This window comes from Balaenoptera physalus (genome assembly GCF_965194825.1).
Source record: "Balaenoptera physalus genome assembly, chromosome: X".
Lineage (NCBI taxonomy): Eukaryota > Metazoa > Chordata > Mammalia > Artiodactyla > Balaenopteridae > Balaenoptera > Balaenoptera physalus.
In genome coordinates this window covers 113,212,977-113,230,747 of record NC_138903.1, presented here as the reverse complement: position 1 = coordinate 113,230,747, position 17,771 = coordinate 113,212,977, and the positions used below count along the sequence as shown (strand labels likewise).

The following is a 17,771-nucleotide window of genomic DNA, read 5'->3' as shown; positions in this document are numbered from 1 at the left end:
AGGCTCATCATTCTCCGGATGTCCACTCCCCATTCAACTCTTTATATTACTCCAGTCAAAACAGCCACTACCAATTGGGAGCAGGGGGAGGTCCCATCTTTGTGTTATTTCTGCTAACTCTTGGTGTTGACCATCTGAGCACCTGTTGGCAAGCTGTGATGATTTTACCCAAATAAGGATACTTGATATGTATCATAAACCCAGCTTGATTATTAACATGACTATACAATTCCTTTCTGCATTCAATGAATATTTATTGAGTATTTGCTTTGGGCATTAGCACTGCTGGTGAGAACACAAAAATGAGCAAGACATAGCTTTACTATCTCATAGTATTGGTAAGACATACACAAGTACCTATGAGAATATATAACACTTATACAATGCTTGCCTTACTAGGAGAGCCAAGCACTGTACCAAGTACTTCCTAGGTATTGATTGCTTTAATCCTTCCAATAACCCAGTGAGCTAAGCCCCCCCCTTTTTTTTCAGATGAGGAATCTAAGGCTCAGAAATCTTAAATAATTTGCCCATTTATCTATTTAGTAAGTGAGAGAGCGGCCTTATTCCAGAACCCATGTGCTTAACCACTGTGCTTCACTGCCTCCTAATTTGATTCAAGACAGTTTGAGTTCAGTATTAGAAGTGCAAATAAAGTGGTATATGGGCTCAAACAAGTGAGAATTTGCTTCTCAAAGTTCAGTGAGGGAAGTGTGTGGGCTTTCAGGTTAGGCAGACCTGGGAAAATTACTTAACTTCTGTTAGCCTCAGTTGCCTCATCTGTACAATGGGGATGATGAGGAGTAGGACTACTTCATAGGTGTGAGGATTAAATGAGTTAATGCATGTGAAGCATTTAGAACAGTGCTTGACACGCAGCACATGCTCGATAAATTTTAACGACATCCTCCTCCTCCTTCTCCTCCTCCTCCTCCTCTATGGGGACAGGAAGAGAGGAATGGGCTGCAACAGGATTGCACTTTGAGTCTTCCGTGGCTGAACCTGCAGGCTGAAAGTTGGGTTTTAATGAAAACACTAATTCTAAGAGTTATGTGCACCCCACTGTTCATAGCAGCACTATTTACAAATGCCAAGATATGGAAGCAAGCTAAGTGTCCATCAACAGATGAACAGACAAAGAAGCTGTGATATATATAGACAATGGAATATTATTTAGCCATAAAAAGGAATGAAATCTTGCCATTTGCAACAACAGGGATGGTCCTGGAGGGTGTTACACTTAGTGAAATAAGTCAGACAGGGAAAGACAAATACTGTATGATATCACTTATGTGAGAAATCTAAAAAATAAATGAATATATGTAGCAAAACAGAAACAGACTCACAGATATAAAGAACAAACTAGCGGTTACCAGTGGGGGGTGGAGGGGCAAGATAGGGGTAGGGAATTAAGAGGCACCAACTACTGGGTATAAAATAAATAAACTACAAGGATATATTGTACAGCACAGGGAATATAGCCAATATTTTATAAGTTTAAATGGAGTATAACCTATAAAAATGTTGAATCACTATGTTGTACACCTGAAACTAATATAATACTGTAAATTAACTATACCTCAACAAAAAATTAATAAAAAAAGAAGGTTCGGTTGTAAATTGCCAGAGGGGATCCCTTTTTGAGTTGACTTTGAAGCAAGGTGAGCTCTATGTAGAGCAGCCAAATGAAAGTCACTAAAATATCTCCTTGCTTGAAAGGGTGGCGCTTGATATTACTTTGGGGAATAGGACATACCTCATAGGACTACTATCATAATACCATAACTGGAAGGCAAAACCTCAAAGTACTATCATGCATTAACTCCCTGGATCAAGTGCATTCATCAGATTAGCCCCAGCAGAGATTGGTGCTTTGGGGGAATAAGATAGTGAACAGTTCTGATGGCTACTAAGAAGACAGGTGTAGATGGAACAGGGCAAAGATAGAGCCGTTCCTTCCTCATCAGTTCCAAGAGGTCAGAGGCCAGAGCCCAAAGGTGGGTGGGTGGGGGAACATATCAGGAAGAGGCGAAAACTAACCCTGAATGAGCAACTACCGTGGGCTGGGACCTGTGCTAAGTACTTTACGTGCATTATTTTGTTTAATCTCCCAACATAATAAGGTAGGTACTATTATTACCCTCACTTAGTATCTGAAGAAACTTAGGCTCAGAGAGGTTAGATAACTTGCCCAAAGTCACACAGCTGAGGACTGAGATTGAGGGGCAGGATTTGAATTCAGTTATTTGAAATTCCAAAAGTTGAGTTCTTTCTAATACACCACACTGCTCATTCAAACCCAGAGGACAGGGAGCCAGACGAGTCAACCAAGCAGCAGTGGCTGGTGGTGATGACATACATAGGACACGAAGCAGAACTGAATAGCTTGTGCACAGCGCCAATGAGGGCAACAAGTCACAGGCTGGCTTCACATAGGTCAGCTATCTCACCTCTGTCCCCAGCAGTACACTGAATTCTACCCCTTGTCCCCAGAATTGCCCCTGAGCTTGACTGGAAACTGAGTCTTGCCCCTCACCACAGGCCTGAGCCCCAAGTGCAGCAAGGCACTTTACAGCCACTGCTGCCTCAGGGCAGGAAGGTGCGGATGGCTTCCTGCACCTCCTCCCCACTCTTGGAGACACACCTTTAAACGTTGATTCTGCTAATATTAACTCAACAGTGTCATCTTCCTGAACAAAAGACAGCACACAGTTCTACCAACAGTTACTTATCTCTTCAACAGGCAGTCTCCAAGTGCCAACTTTGTGCCAGGCACTGTGCGAGTTGCTATCATTCCTGTGACCTTCAAGTCTAGCGGGTGGAGACAAGTATAAAAACCGGTCATTTGAATATGCTATTGATATATACGGGAGCCCACAGGGATTTCAGAGTGACCAATCAGAGTTGCATCCCTTGCCTCACAGGCCTTGGTTCCGGAATGGGTACCCTGGTGGTGGACCCTCTCTACGGGCCCACAGAACATGGCATGCAGATACAAAAGTGCAGGCCAGAATCACTGCCAATGAAAGTTACAGCCATAGCTGTTATGAGGAAGACAAAGTCACCATGGGCAAGAGCAGCCTGAGAAAGGAGAAAGATGAGATCTTGGATCTAGGACTGGAAAAATGGATGCAGTTTGGTTAAATGGAGAGAAGGATTAGATTAAAACATAATTCTCCCACGTGGTCAGCTCTTTAAATCTTGTTTTAAATACATGCCTTCTGTTTACTAAGAGTTGCTTGCCTTAAATTTGTATTGGGTTTGCCTTTGTACGTTGTTCCCTTGCACATTTTGAAAACTAAGTAAGGTGGGAAAAAGAACTACAGAAAAAAGAATGACCAGGGTGCACTCCCCCAGCACTGTCCAATAGAACTTCGTGCAATAATCGAAAGGTTCTATTCTGTGCTGTCCAATTCAGTGGCCCCTAGCTGCAGGTGGCTACTGAGCAATTGAAATGTGGCCAGTGCAGCGGAGGAAATGAAGTTTTCATTTTATTTTAAATGTTGTTAGTATCAGTCGTATTGGAAAGGGCAGCCCTTAAACCACTTAGCAAATAGCCCATGCACAGGAGCCATTAAATATGAACGCTTCTAGGAACCTACTTATGGGGGCACTCATTTGCAAATGTATGGGCTTGTTCAGTCAGGGGGCGGAGGATCATGGTTCCTACAAACCATCCCACAAGGGTTGATACCTTATTTACACAGTGCCTTCAGATACATTATCCCATTCAGTCCCATAACAACCCTGAAGGGGGTAGCTCAGAGATCATCATCCCCAGGAGATACAGCAAATTTAGGTGACAACAGCAAGGCCCTGAGGCAGGTGAGGGTGGAGACTAGAGGTCTGGTGTTTCTCCTCCTGGGTGGAAGACTCTTTCCAGGGGGCAGCAGAGGGGGAATGACCTCACGCTACTAATGCCCACTGCTCACCGCCTGGGCCTCACGGATGAAGGGAGGTGCTCTGCCTTCCATGTCGCTGCCTTTTTCCTACTGGACTGGGGCTAATGCGGACATAGGCTATGAACAAGAACCCTATTTATCCCCTTCCCACTACCTTGATTTAGGCAATAGGAATGGTTTTGAAAAGTTCATTTATATATTCACAACTATGTCGGGAGCGCCAACCATGCCCCAGACATTGGTCTAGTTGTGGGGATACAGCTGTGAACAAAGCAGAGACCCCTGCTATGGAGACTGATAAAAAATTGTGCATATGCTGGATTGTTGTAACATTTCAAAAACATGTTAAGTCTACTGTGGTCTCTCACATCTTTAATGGTACACACACACCGTCCAATGTATTTTTTGTGTAAATCTGGACTCGCACTTCAAGCAAACTGCCTGGCTGGCTGCAATGTGGAAACACCTTTCGATTCGGTCTTTTAACATGTGTTGAGTGCCACCTATGTGCAGAGCCCGATATTGGGGACTTTGGAGAGAGGCAGAAGAATGAGAAGACAAGGTCCTATCTCAGGGGGTTCCCCGTGCGGTGAAAGAGGCAGCTCCTTCTCTTGGGAGCTCCCAGGCTGTAGGAGCTGACAGCCTAGTCTGGGGAGGCAAACAACTTCAGGACCCACTTTCAGAGGGGAATCCCAAGTACATGCAAAATGAATCCAGCCTAGACTGTTTGGAGTTGGGTAAATGGTCCCTTGTCGTGATGATGGGGAACAAGAGAGGGGATGCCGTAGGAGCTGTTGCATGTCCCGGCAGCAAGGAGGGACCCAGGAGCGGCCTCTCCTGGATTACTGTTATCCTGGCAAGTCTTCTGGATGAGATGGGGTTGGAGGTGCTGCTGTAAGAATGAAGAACTCTGTGGAAGGATGGGGTGGGGTGGGGGCATTCCGGGTAGAGGGTGCCTCCTGGGGGATGGTAGGAGAAATGGGGGCGCTGGGCACAGTTCAAACCCAGCTGAAGATGCAGAGGAGAGAGGAGGGCCAGTGTGTGAGGGTCTCGGCCAAGTCCCTGCGGCTGCGGAGTGGCGGTGGGGAAGGACCGGGTCAGAGGTAGCGGGGGTGAGTGGGGGCAGCGCCCAGGTTTCTTGACAGCTGTTAAGGAAGCGTGGCGACAAAGGGTTAAGTGTGCCCCTCCACCGCCCCAAATGTTTCCTGTGTTTGAAATCCTTCAGGTATCCGAAACCCTCTGGCCCCCGGCCAGGCCGGCATTGTCCGGGGAGCGCTTGTGGGCTGTCAGAGTGGCCTCGCAGCCTTTGTTGTGGGACCACCTCGAGGTTCCCTCTCGCGCCCTGGCTGCGGCTGCCCAGTGCGCGCCGGGAGGGGGGCGGTGCGGGAGGCTTGCTCCCTCTCCCTCTTCCCGGCCCCCCCTCCAGCCCTCCCGATGACCACATGACCAAGTGGGCTCGCGGCCAAGCCACAGGCTACAAAATGCAGCCCCTGGAGTGAGCGGGGCGCATTCCCGCTGGCAGCCTGAGCCACGGGCCGTTGGAGCCGCAGCCGAGCCGCCAGCCACTTGGAACGAGCTCGCCGCCGCCCCCGGAGCCGCCGAGGCCAGCTGGGCGGCGCTGCCCCGCGGCGGGAGAGAGGAGGCTGCGGGAGAGAGGAGGCGGCGGCCGGCCAGCCCGCGGCGCGGCTCGGGGCGTACCGTCTCGCGGCCCGGGAGCCACGCGAGCTCCGCGCCCGCACGCACGAGCCGCGACTCGCGCCTCCCTCGGCCTCCGGCCTCTCCGCCCCCACCCCCGCCCCCTGGCCAGGGCCGCGCGGCGGCGGCGGCGGCCAGAGGAGCAGCATGAATCTGCGGCTCTGCGTGCAGGCGCTCCTGCTGCTCTGGCTCTCCCTGAGCGCGGTGTGTGGAGGTGAGTGCGCGCCCTCCCGCTCGCCCGCGGCCCCCTCGCCGCTCTCCAGGGCTGCAGCCCGCGCGCTCCCCGCCCTCCGCCCCGAAGATCGCGCTCTCTCCGCCTCCCGGGAGCCGGGCGCGAGCAGTGCAGGAGCCGCCACGCGCCGGGCCGCCGACGGACAGGGCGCCCGGGGCCAGGGACCCGCCGGCCGCGGGCACCGCTCCCTCCGGGGGGCTCGGCTCGGCTCGGCCTGGGGCATCACCCTCCGGCGCCTGGCCCCTCCCGGCCGCCCCTCGCAGTCCGAGGAGCTCAGGGCCGCAGGCGTGCGCCCCGTGTCCCGCGCCCCGCTCCCCACGTGGTGGAGGGTACGGGGGGGGGGACGTCCTGCTCCCCTCGTGGATCCTTGGAGGGAACTGACCTGAGGCCGGTGGGTTGGGCTCCTGCGTGGAAAGTTAGGGGCCGCCGCCGGCCGGTCCGGGGGCGCGGGCCACTGGGGGACGATGATGTGCCAAGATGCAGACGTGACACTTGTTGCATAGGCAGGAGCGCGCGGCAGGGGAGGCGGCGTGGAGCCCAGCTGTGGTTCCTTTCAGCCTGCAAGTGAGCAGAGGCAGCCTCCCCCGGGCCGGGCCGGGCCGGGCAGGGCTGGGTCACGCTGGCCTCCTCCCTCGCCCCCAAGTCCTGTCTGGTCTGCTCTCCTCCCACGCAGAAGGCTCGGCCTGCGTCCCACCCCAGGGACTTGGTTCCTCGAGATCCTGGCTCCGGTCCCCCCTCTGCCCCAGGCATGCTCATGCTTCACCTCAGTCCCCCTGTCTCCAGGCACCAAACCAGGAAACAGCACCTGACCCGATACCTCCATGCAGCTGGCCCCCACCTGCACCACACCCCCACCTGGCATACTTGGCACTGACTGGTGCTCCCTTGCCCTCCCCAAGCCTGGTCCCCACCCACATCCCAGCAGTCCCAGTCCGGGCTGCCTGTCTTCTGTGCGTCAGTGTCTCCTGGGGCTGCCAGCTCCCACCTCCAGCTGCCACAGTCCTGTGATCTGGCTGTCACTGCTGCCTGCCAGGCAACACAGAATAGGAAGGCCAAGACCAGGTGGACTAATGCCAGTGCCAGGCTTGGAGTTACGGGGAGGTGGGAGCAGGGGGAAGGAGAGAGCAGGGCAGCAAGTTTCCTAGAGGAAGGGCCCAAGGCCCTACTTTGTTCCAGATCCTCCAGAACAGGATGCAGCCCGGGAGCCTCTGAGGGGCCTGGCAGGGCTTCCACCTCTCTCTTTGTAGGTCACCTCCTTTCTCTGCTCTTGCCTTTGGCACTGCCCTGGCCCGGGGAGCCCTGCCCGGCTTCTCGGGAGGGCGCATTGGCTGGATCTGGCACTACCTGCCTTTAGCTAGCTGTCCAGTGACCTCTCTCTTCAGGGCCCGAGCCCTGGCTGAGCCACCTCACTGGTAAGAAGGGAGCAGGCTTTTTCCTCAGGAACTCCTGTCAGGCAGGCAATGGCAGAAAGAGAGCAAAAGATATGAAGGAAGGACACCGCACGGGGCTGCCCTCCTGGAGCCTGCCGTCCAGGGCAGCTGGCGAGATCAGACACCCACGGGACACCACCACTGGCAAACAGTGGTGCAGAGAGGGCATCCCAGAAGAAGCTGGGCCTACCCGATCTGCACACTTGGGGCTCCCCCAGAGCCTACGGGGAGACCCTTGGCTAACTGACCAGCACTCGGACCCTTTCAGGGTCCAGCTGTTGGGGCATTACCGGTAAAGGGAGAGCCGGTTTCAAGGGGAGGGAACGCTGCATCTGGCTCAGACCCTACCACGTCCTGCTTCAATTAATCCTTTTGCATTAGGTCACCTATCTCCACAGCCTGATTTGGGTAAACTCGTTGCCCTCACATTTTGCTTAAGCCTAGCACTGGAAACTGCCAAAGCTCCCCCTGCCTCTCCACCTCCCCCTGCCACGTCCCCCCACCCCACCCCCGTCCTCTCCTGGGGCCAAGGGGGCCACCTCTGTGCAGGCGGCCACCAGCCCAGGGTCTGGGGACCCATGTCCTGCTCCTCCTGCCTCCTGTCCTGGGTCAGAAAAAGGGGCCTTTTCTGAACCACCTTGCCCTTGGCCCAGACTTGCATGCTCTCCCCAGCCAGAGTCCCCAGTCAGCTCCAGGCCTGGAATCCATGCTTCCTTCACGACACACCGTGTCCTGACTTGGAATGCACTCCCGCCACCGCACACAGACTCTTCCACTGCCTCCTGACCTGGGATACACTTTGCTCTTCTGAGTCTGAGGGCTGCTGGGCCAGGGCCAAGTAGCCCTTGGTCTTTGTCTGAGCACCTCTCTGTCTTTCCTTGTCCCCCTCCTGCCCTTCCCCGGCCCCAGCTGAGGCCTGCAGCCACAGTGACAGCGTGAGGACAGCCTCCTGGACCCCTCCCACTCAGGGAGGGGGCATCTCCACTCCATCCCCAATGCCTCAGAGCTAAGCACCCAGGTAACCTGAGTCAGGCCTCTCAGCGGCAAAGGACTGATGCAGGTGAAGCGGACGACCAGGCTGCCAGGGCGTGATGTGTCCACGGCAGCACAGCTGGCGTGCACTGGGCTGGGCAGACAAAGGAGGGGCGCTTCATCCTGGAGACACATGCAGGACCCCAGAGCAGTGGAGGGGACATAGCCAGTGCCACCAGGGCACTTGTGTGGGCTTTTAAAGCAATCACAAGACAGGCTGGACGGCGAGAGGAAAAAAAAAAAAAAGATGTTTCATTCCGAGTGAGGATGGCGTGTTCCTGAGAAGCGGCACACGCCTCTTTGTGAACTGGCAGGGCTGCAGTTCAGATTGTGTGAAAAGCAAGCCCTGTTCACCCCCGACTGCACTTCACGGTGAGAATGCTGTAGCTTCACTGCTGATGGCGCTTCGGTCCCTCTAGACTCGCGACTCTTTGCGGGATTGCCCCCGCCTTCCTGTAAGTAGCAGATGCGTTAGAGGAAAATATTGAAGTACACTGGGGATGGCCCGTTTCTACAGGGGAATTCTTTTGTATAGCCGGGACCTCTGCAGTGATGAGAATCAAAAGCCTCTGGTTTGTCCCTTTGGACAGGACAAAGCCAGGGTTTCAGGTGTCAGCTTATCTTAGGGTGAACCAGACTCAGAATCAAAAGTAGGAAACAGGTGGATGATGGAATCAGGGTGGGGGAGGAACTGCAGACTTCCGGCTACAAGGAGGACAGGGAGCCCCCCATCCAGTGGGATGCCAGGTGCCGGGGCTTCTGGGTGACCGCTCTCCAGGGCCTGGCTGAGAGCTCGGTCAGCTTAGGTAGCTCTTCTCTGCAGCCCTAGAGTCTAGACGTCTCGCTGGCCAGAGTCTGAGCCCACCAGCCGTGTTCCTCATCCTGGCTCTGGGCCTCCCCTGTCTCTTAGGGACCCCTCCCCCCAACAGCCCTCCCTCCCTGACTGCCACCACCACTCCCAGGCCTGGGTCTCAGCATTTGGAGATGATACCCTCCCCATCTGGGCACCGTGCCTCTCTTCTCATGCCTGCTGTACCCCTAGGGCCATAGCCTGTGCCATTGGCCATCCCTGCAACACAAGAACCAAGACCTCACTGACACCTTCAAGGCCCTTAGGGTCCTTCCTGTTGCCTGGCCACACCCTCAGCACAGTCCTTTTCGCCCTGAGAGTTTCTCTGGTACCAGCTTCTCATCAGTATCATTCCTGTCCTCTTGCAGAGGGCAGAACAGCCTTGAGGGGACTCCAAAACACAAGGCAGAAGCTGAAGCAGCTGGAGTGGGGAGCTTAGTGAAGGGGCTTCCCTCCTCTCCCTCCCCGGCCCAGCCCCTTTGCAGATGGCACTCAGAGGGTAGCCCTATGACAGGCGAAAGCAGCCTCCTTGCCCCTGTCCATACCTACTGCCCCAAAGTGCAAACACAACTTGTGTTTTAATTTACATTAGGTGATGGGTTTAGGGGAGGAGCTGACACAGTAACCCACCCCCGACCAGAAGCATGAAGGGTCGCTGGTAAACGGAGAGGTCCTAATGGGCTTGTGAGGGTCTCTCTGGGAGGGAGGGTGGAGGGCTAGAGAGTGTGTGCGTGCGTGTCTGGGCGAGAGAGCGTGGAGAGCAGCAGGCGCCAGGGCCTGGGCAGGGAGGGCCCTAAGGACAGTCCTTGCCTGCGTTTGGCCCAAGAGGAGCATAAATGCCTGGAAATTGTGTGCAAGTGGAGGAGGAATCACAAGAGCCGAACAGCCAAGGAAGGAACCGGAGCGTGGGGATGCTGGAGGCAGGGGGGAAGGAAAGGAAGAGCCGCCAGGGGTATGGCTGGGGGGGCGAGCGGCCAATGGGTGGTTATATGGAAACTGTGAGCTAGTGGTGGAGACTCCTGGATGGATGGAAACAGGTTTCGAGAGACAGGGATATAGCTGGAGGCAAACCCGATGGTGTGGGGAGAGGGAGACTGGGATTCATGATCACTGGCCTCAGAAGCTGTACTTCTGCAGACCAGCCCCATCCTGGGCATTGCACAAGCACTCTGCCGGTCTGTCTCTTGCCCAGCACCATCTCATCTCCCTGCTCTGCTTGCCTCTGGCGGCTGGCTTGTCTGTGGAGTGCCAGCTCGCCTGCCCTGGCTGGACTGCAGCCTCCATGAGAGGTGGCTGAGAGCTCGGTCAGCTTAGGTAGCTCTTCTCTGCAGCCCTAGAGTCTAGACGTCTCGCTGGCCAGAGTCTGAGCCCACCAGCCGTGTTCCTCATCCTGGCTCTGGGCCTCCCCTGTCTCTTAGGGACCCCTCCCCCCAACAGCCCTCCCTCCCTGACTGCCACCACCACTCACAGGCCTGGGTCTCAGCATTTGGAGATGATACCCTCCTCATCTGGGCACCATGCCTCTCTTCTCATGCCTGCTGTACCCCTGGGGCCTCATCGTGTGTCTTTCCCTCATCGCACCCAGGAACACCCAGCACCACTTGGATTCTATTGGCAGGGCTTGGTCTGGCATCAGGAGCCTTCTACTCTAAGCCAGATGTGGACAGATGTAGAGAAGAGCCCCCTAGAGCAGAAAAGGAGCCAGCTGGGATTGGAATGGAAGGAATTTGCATCAGGCACAGGATGGGGGTATGATCTAGGGGTGAAAGGAGGTAGGGCAATGAGGGGGCAATACTAGCAGCCCACCCCCCTCCCGATGCACTTGCTGCTTCAGGTGACGTTCACTCATTTGTTTACTCATTCATTTGTACAATATTTATTGGCCTCTGAATCTGGTCACAGGCTGACTAGAACCCAGCATAAGGCACACAGAGTCAGAGATTCCCCCCCACCCCCTGCGAACAATCCCCCAGCCACACCCACAGGGAGGCCACAGGAGCAAGTGAGCCCCAAGATGGCCAAACACTGATGAGATGCCCAGGGGTGAGGTATGAGAGCTCTAGTACTCAAAAGTGGGTCACCTGCGTATCAAAGGATGTACAATGACATCATGTTCCAGATTTGCTTTAAAATATCTCTGCAAAGAAAGAAACAGGAGAAGCAAAGCATATGTAACTCCATCTGGATAACCGTTGAATCTGGGTGATAGGCACGTGATGGGGGGAGTTGGTTTCACTGAAATATTGTGTGTTTGAAATGTTTTAAGTGTATCATTCACAAGGGTGCAGTGGGAAGTTATTGCCTGCTGTGCCCCAGCCTGAGTACCGGCATGATACCCCAAGCTGCAACCCCCGCCCCGATGGTGTTCTGAGCACAGAACATGTTTGTGCCCATCAGAAACATGATAGGACTGTCAAAAGGACATCAAGTCAGGGGTATAATTTGCAAATGTGAGTAGTGGGCTCTGTTTGCCCCAGGACAGTGTAAACATTGCAAATGGTTCATCGGTTCACTGATTGGAAGAGGAAAAACAAAAACTCTGAGAGCGCCACCTCATGGAGAGACTGCCGCTCCTCTGGGGCCCTGGCCCATCTGCATCAGCCTTTGGGATGACAGGCTTTCTCCTTCCTGCAGGGCCCCTGCTGCAGACTTCTGACGGGAAGGGGATGGAGGAAGGCACCATCCGCCACCTGGTGCAGCCCAGAGGGCCGAGGAGCGGCGCAGGGCCCTGGCAGGGAGGTCGGAGGAAGTTCCGCCGCCAGCGGCCGCGCCTCTCCCATAAGGGCCCCATGCCTTTCTGAAGCAGGTACTTGAGCCTCTGGTCAGTGGGCGGCACAGAAAGGGCAGGGGAGGAACGGCCTGGAAGCTGGGTGGCCTTGCTGCTTACCGCTGGCCAGACACCTGCACCAGGCAGGTGCCGGCCCCACGCATAACACCGGGGCTTACAGAGCACCTTCAGTTTAGACAGGAGACCAAGACCGGAGAGGGGCTTGACACTCCGCAGGAGCTAGGTGCTGGCTCCCCTCCGCTCTGCTGCCTGGGGTTGGGCTGGCTGGCCCAGCTGGAGTGTTCTGGAAGTCCTGCGGGGCCTTGATGAGCTGGGGAGAGGTGCCCCAGGGTATATGTGCAGGTGTGTGGTGTGATCCTCACCGGAGGCGGGGAGGAAGGCAGGGAGCCTTGGGGGTAGCCGCTAGCAGAGAACAGGAAGAGAGCCGCCCGGAGATGTGGGAAGGAGAGAGCAGGGCCTGAGCCGCCCGGAGATGTGGGAAGGAGAGAGCAGGGCCTGAGCCTGCCGCTGAGGCCTGGGGCTTTAGGTTCAGGCTTGTGGGCAGGGCGGGTGAAGGCCGTCTCCTCTCCTGTCCCAGGCGGTTCCTTTGACCTAGGACACGTCAATGACCCCTCTCTGGTCATTTTTCCTCTTTAGGACTGAAGGGGCCACCACGTGTCCGCCCCCTGTGATTCTCTCTACTCCTCCGTAGATCGGCCTGCTTCTCTGGAGCCCTCACATCCGTTCGCCTCATCCGGCCCCTGTTCTCGCTGCTGACGGTCCGGCTCTTCTCCCCCACCAGCCTCCCCGAATGGACTGGCGTGCTCCTGCCCCTAGCAAGGATCCGTTCAGTCCCCCTTCCTGACTTGGGCGACCCTGCACTGGAAGGCCGTCCTTCCTCTCCCCAGCCCTCCCCCTGCTCTAGTCTCTACCTCTTCTGTCTAATACCCTAACATCTAACCCTTCTCTGGCCCTTCCTGCCTCAGGTATGCCCTGGGGGCTGGGTGGAACCCGCCCTTCTTTAATGGGCTCCAGCAGATTCCACGTTTTCGCATCAGCACTCCCCCCCCCCACCCCCACCCCACCCCCCCCCACCACCCCGGCCTCCAGAGGGGCATAGAGAGCGGAGCCATGAGAGACTCTAGGGAGAGGGACCAGGTCGTTGGGATGCAGACAGGGTGCCTTGGGGGCATGGGAACGGGGGCTTGGCGATCTGGCGAAGGGGGAGTGAAGCATTGGAGAAGAGGAGGAATAGCTACTGTGGCCTCTTCCTCATCCCCATGTTTGGCCCGGTTAAGGAAGAGGTGAAGGAGAGGGGCCATGAAGTACTTTGTCACTTCTCTCGCCTCACTGTGCCGCCTAAATTCCCTCCCACTCACTCCCGCCCCCCCGCCACCCCTCCAGCTAGTTGAAGCTCCAGCTCAGGAGGGGAGGGTATGCGCCTCAGGTGGCTCTGTACCCTCCCGGGAGCAAAAGCCAAGCAGGATGATTGGTTTTGCCAAGAATCACAGAGGATCAGAGCCAAAAGGAACCTTGGAGTTCACTTAGCTCCACCTCCTTATGCAAACTCCTGCAAAAACAGAGGCTCGGAGAGGGATGGTGACCTGCTCAGTGTCACTGCAGAGCCAGAATGAGGGCCCAGGTCTCCGAACTCCCACGTGATGATGCCCTCTTCCTTCTTGATGATGTCTTCCAAACCCATTAAGTGCCTTTTCCCGGGGTTGGGGCTGGGGGTGGCCAGGAAGGGAGAGGGGGCCGGCTGTGAACTGCCCCACGGTGGGACGGAGCTGTTCCCTCCTCCCCGGCCTGCCCCTTCTGGTCCATTCCCCAGCTCGGCCTGGAAAGTTCCCTGACTGGCCAGCTGCCCCCATTCCTTGCAGCACTCCCAGACCCTGGGTATTTTTCACAGGGGCAGCTCAGGCACCGAGACTACCAGGAATCAGGAGGTGGCCTTAACCAATTGGACCCAATGGCTTTCCCTTCACGTTGACTGGACCTTCTTCTCCCAGTGGCCTTTCCCTGAGGAGGCAGGGAGTGGGGAGAAGAAGAAGGAAACACAGAAGGAAGGAAGGGAGGGGGGAAGGAAGGAAGGAAAGATGGGAGGAAGTGTAGATCTCAGCAGGCTTTCTTCTCAAAGGCCTCGTGGGAGGGAGAAAAGGGAAGACAGGAGCCTGATGGCCACCTATGTACGTGTGGGGCAGGGGGAGTCAGGGCCCCCGGAGTCCCAGAACAACCCCGACGTTTGCCTACCCGCCCCTCCCCCTCCCCTCCTCTGCTGCTAACGCTGCTGCTGCTGCTTTAAGGCCACCCTGGGGAGCCAGGCTGGGCACCTGCCGCCCCCCCAAACGCCCCTCAGCCCAGAGTGGGGGCTGGCCAGTGTCCAGAAAGCCTCTTCTGCCACGGATGTCCCCGCTGGGGCTGGGCCTTCTTCCGCCTCTTCCTTTCTGCATCTCCTGTCGCATCAGTTGCCCAGCCCAGGGGGAAGGGCGGGGGTGGGCTGTGGGGAGCGGGAGAGGGACGGCTGGGAAAGTCTGGAGACACAGGGCAGTGGAGGTGCTGAGGGGCTGTCTTATTTAAAGTGGTTGTGTATGATTCTTATACTAATTTATACAAAGTTATTAAGGCGCTTTTCATTAAGAAATCGTCCCCTTCCCCTAATTGTGTTCACTGTGTTTGTAAAGATTGTTCAGTGTAAATATGTCTTTATAATAAAGAGTTAAAAGCTGACAATTCGCCCTTACTCTTGGAGGTCACGTTCAGGAGGGGCACACCTCTCCGCTGAGATCCATGGTCCTCCCCATGCCCATGAACTTCATGTGCAGGGAGGGAAGTGCCTGCCTCCTAAATCGGTTCCAGGTCCAATGGCTTCAAACTAATTTGCCACAAACTCACAAAAGGAATCTCTATGCTTAATGACCAGTTCACATAAAATGCAGTCCACTTTTAAGTGTTTTGGCATCTGAGTGTCCTAAGTTTGTTTTTTTTGCAGTGTCCTTTGAAGGATCTTTAAAAAATTTTATTTAAGAACATTCTGATTAAAGGTGGGATTTCTACTAAAAATTGTTTTATATCCTTGGTGTGTGTCTTCTTCTATTTTTATCTACTTTTGAACACTCTCGGGACTTTTTAGCCAGTTGCCTTTCTTGAGAAATGTTCTGTTTCCTGCAATAAATATATTTCGTAATGACTTTGTATGTATCATTTTATGTTTCACAAAGTAGAGTTGCTTGATGCACGAGATAGCCTGAGAAATAAAATGCAGGGAGTTCGATGCAGTTCTGCCCCATCTGTCTCACTTCTTCACGCTTGTTGTCAAAATGCCAACATCTTGGAGAACAGGAAGGAACATTGGGTACATGCTAATTTGGTTAATCAACTCATTAGGTGCACACAGGTATACACGATCCAGAGTAAAACCCAGCAAAAAGGAGACAGGAGTGATCCAAAAGGTGCATTCGATAAATCTTGTGGGAAACTCTACAGATTTGACAAGTATTCAGTTCTAGAAATACACAATTTGAAGAAAGGGTCTTCAGACACTTGCTAAAAAGTCATGAAACTGCTCAATGAAAGATAAAATAGAAAATGCCACCCACAAGCGTACACAACAATCTTATCATTGACAAAATGTTGCAGATTGTGACATAGTGATTTAAAAATATGACATTGTGTTGGAAGTGCCTCTTAGGAAAATTGGTACAAAAATGCCTTCTTTCAAAATTACTACTTTGACTTTTAGGCAAACTGGTTGTCAGAGGAACTGGTTTTAGGCAAGGAGGTTTTGGGTGGGCTGGCTTTATGCTGATTGGTCTGTTACCGCCCTAATCACCCCCAAAGCTCTAATTTCACAAGAAACCAAGGAGAAGGGGGCGGGGGCAGGGCAGGACAACTTAATACTGATCCGTAAGTGTGTAGCCCTTTAACAGTTTACAGAGCTCTTTTTTAAAAATACCAACTCATTTTATTATCCTAACAACTGGGCGACACAGATCCCCGTTTTACAAATGAGAAAACAGACTAAGAGAGTTGAAGCAAATTGCCCAAAGGCTCACTGCCAGTAAGTGAATCTAAAATCTGGACTTTGAATTCTAGAATGTAAACTCTTTCTATGCTACTATGGAAGGTCCTCTAATTAGAGAGAAGACTTAAGTACAAAATGTACTTAAATCCCAGTAAGTGCACTGGAAATAGATGGCGTGGTGTGGACCGGTGGGATCCGAGAAAGCCTCACGGAGACACCAGCTTACACCAGCCCCAGAAGACCCAGTTGCCTTTGGTTAAGTTGGCAGGAGGACGGTGCACAGTGGACGTGGGGACAAGGAAGGGGAGTTGCCACCAGGGTCCTCCAGGCATATGTAGTCACTGTATGCATGTGGGTGGAGGCAAGTCTGACCTCCTTGGGGCAGAGGATGAGGGGAAGGAAAGCTGGTGGCTTTCTGTAAAGATAATTAGACATCAAACCAAAAGAAGGCAGGACATATGGGTTGCCACCATTTGGAGATATCTTGACCAAATGAATACAATAGAATCAGAGTAGGGGGTTGTTTTTGAAAATACAGAGGGAAAAAAGAAAAAGGAGTTCACTTTTTGTTCACTGATTACTTCTGGACCAAGACCTGGAAGGGTTGGGGGGTGGGGTGGGCAGATGAACCTGAAAAACAACAGCGCTTCAAATCCACCTAGAAATTAGGCAGTCCCTGAAATGAAAGAGGTAAGGGAGGCAAACAGACTCAGGCCACACACAAGGCTTTTCAGGACCCCAGGCGTGGTATAAAATGAGCCATAGCTACTTAGATGCCTAACGTTTCAGATTCTCCCACAAGTCCTGGCTGACTCAGTACCCTCAGCTGGGGCTGGGCTCCTCTGTCGCCTGACCCAAGCAGCCATTCTGAGGTGCTTATAGAATTCTATTTTTCAGGCCTGAAGGTTATTCAGCTGAAATTTCTCAACCCCAGATTTCTGACCAGAGTGGGCCTGTACCAGCTGACTGCCAAAGGGAATGGCAGAGAAGACTTACCATCTTCTTTTCTGGTCCTAGAAGGGGCTACTGACTCAGCCAGCGTTTCTCTGGAACCCCCCCCAAATGGAAGATGTCTCCAGGGTTCCTTTGAAAAACCAGTTTTCCTACATACTGACCAGCGCTCAGAGAGGGACGCCCCCGGCTTGCGGCCTTGGACTTCAGTCAAAGGCTGGAGCTGCATCTAGGACATTTCCTTGGATGTTTCAAATCAGGGATCAGCAAGCTTTTTCTGTAAGTCGACTTTGCAGGCTGTGAGGTCTCTGTCCTAAGTACTCAAGTCAGCCATTGTCTTGCAAAAGTGGCCCTAGACAAAATGTAAATGCACCACTGTGGCTGTGTTTATAAAAACAGATGGCGGGCCACAGAACCCTGTCTCATGTGAAGCATCGGCAAGCCCTTCAGCTGAGCCCTTGAACCCTTGCCTGGGGCCCAAGGAGAAGACTTCCCTTCTGCAGCAAGGTCTAGAATTAAGAGAATTTAATAAACTGCTTATGAGCTGCCTTCTGTGCCATGCTATCTGACAATAATTATACTAACAGAGGGCTTTCCGTGGAAGGGGAAGTCTGGAGTCAGATCAGGGTTCAACTCCCAGCACCACCGTTTACTTCTCTGTGAGACCTGAAAGCCAGTGTCTCCATGAGCCCCATTTCCGCAGCGGGCAGGATACTCTGGCTGCTTCTGAGCGCTGCGGTCAGGACCAAATGCGATGATGCAGGTCAAGTGTTGGGCACGGTGCCTGGCCCACGGTGTGCGCTCCCTAGTGGGAGGTAATATTATCCCCACTAAGCCACACTCTAACCCTGAAAGGTGGACAGGGCAGTCATCATTGTCCCCAATTTATAG

At 53.9% G+C, this 17,771-nt stretch overlaps 1 protein-coding gene across 1 annotated transcript; it reads left to right on the top strand.

Annotated features, from left to right (window-relative positions):
- The first annotated feature begins 5,373 nt into the window (after positions 1-5,373).
- On the top strand, positions 5,374-14,983 carry APLN (apelin). Its single transcript, XM_082446116.1, has 3 exons — positions 5,374-5,811; positions 11,776-11,947; positions 12,566-14,983. The coding sequence occupies exons 1-2, from the start codon at positions 5,745-5,747 to the stop codon at positions 11,940-11,942; spliced, it is 234 nt and encodes a 77-aa protein (XP_082302242.1). The 5' UTR covers positions 5,374-5,744; the 3' UTR covers positions 11,943-11,947; positions 12,566-14,983.
- The last annotated feature ends 2,788 nt before the right edge of the window (positions 14,984-17,771 follow it).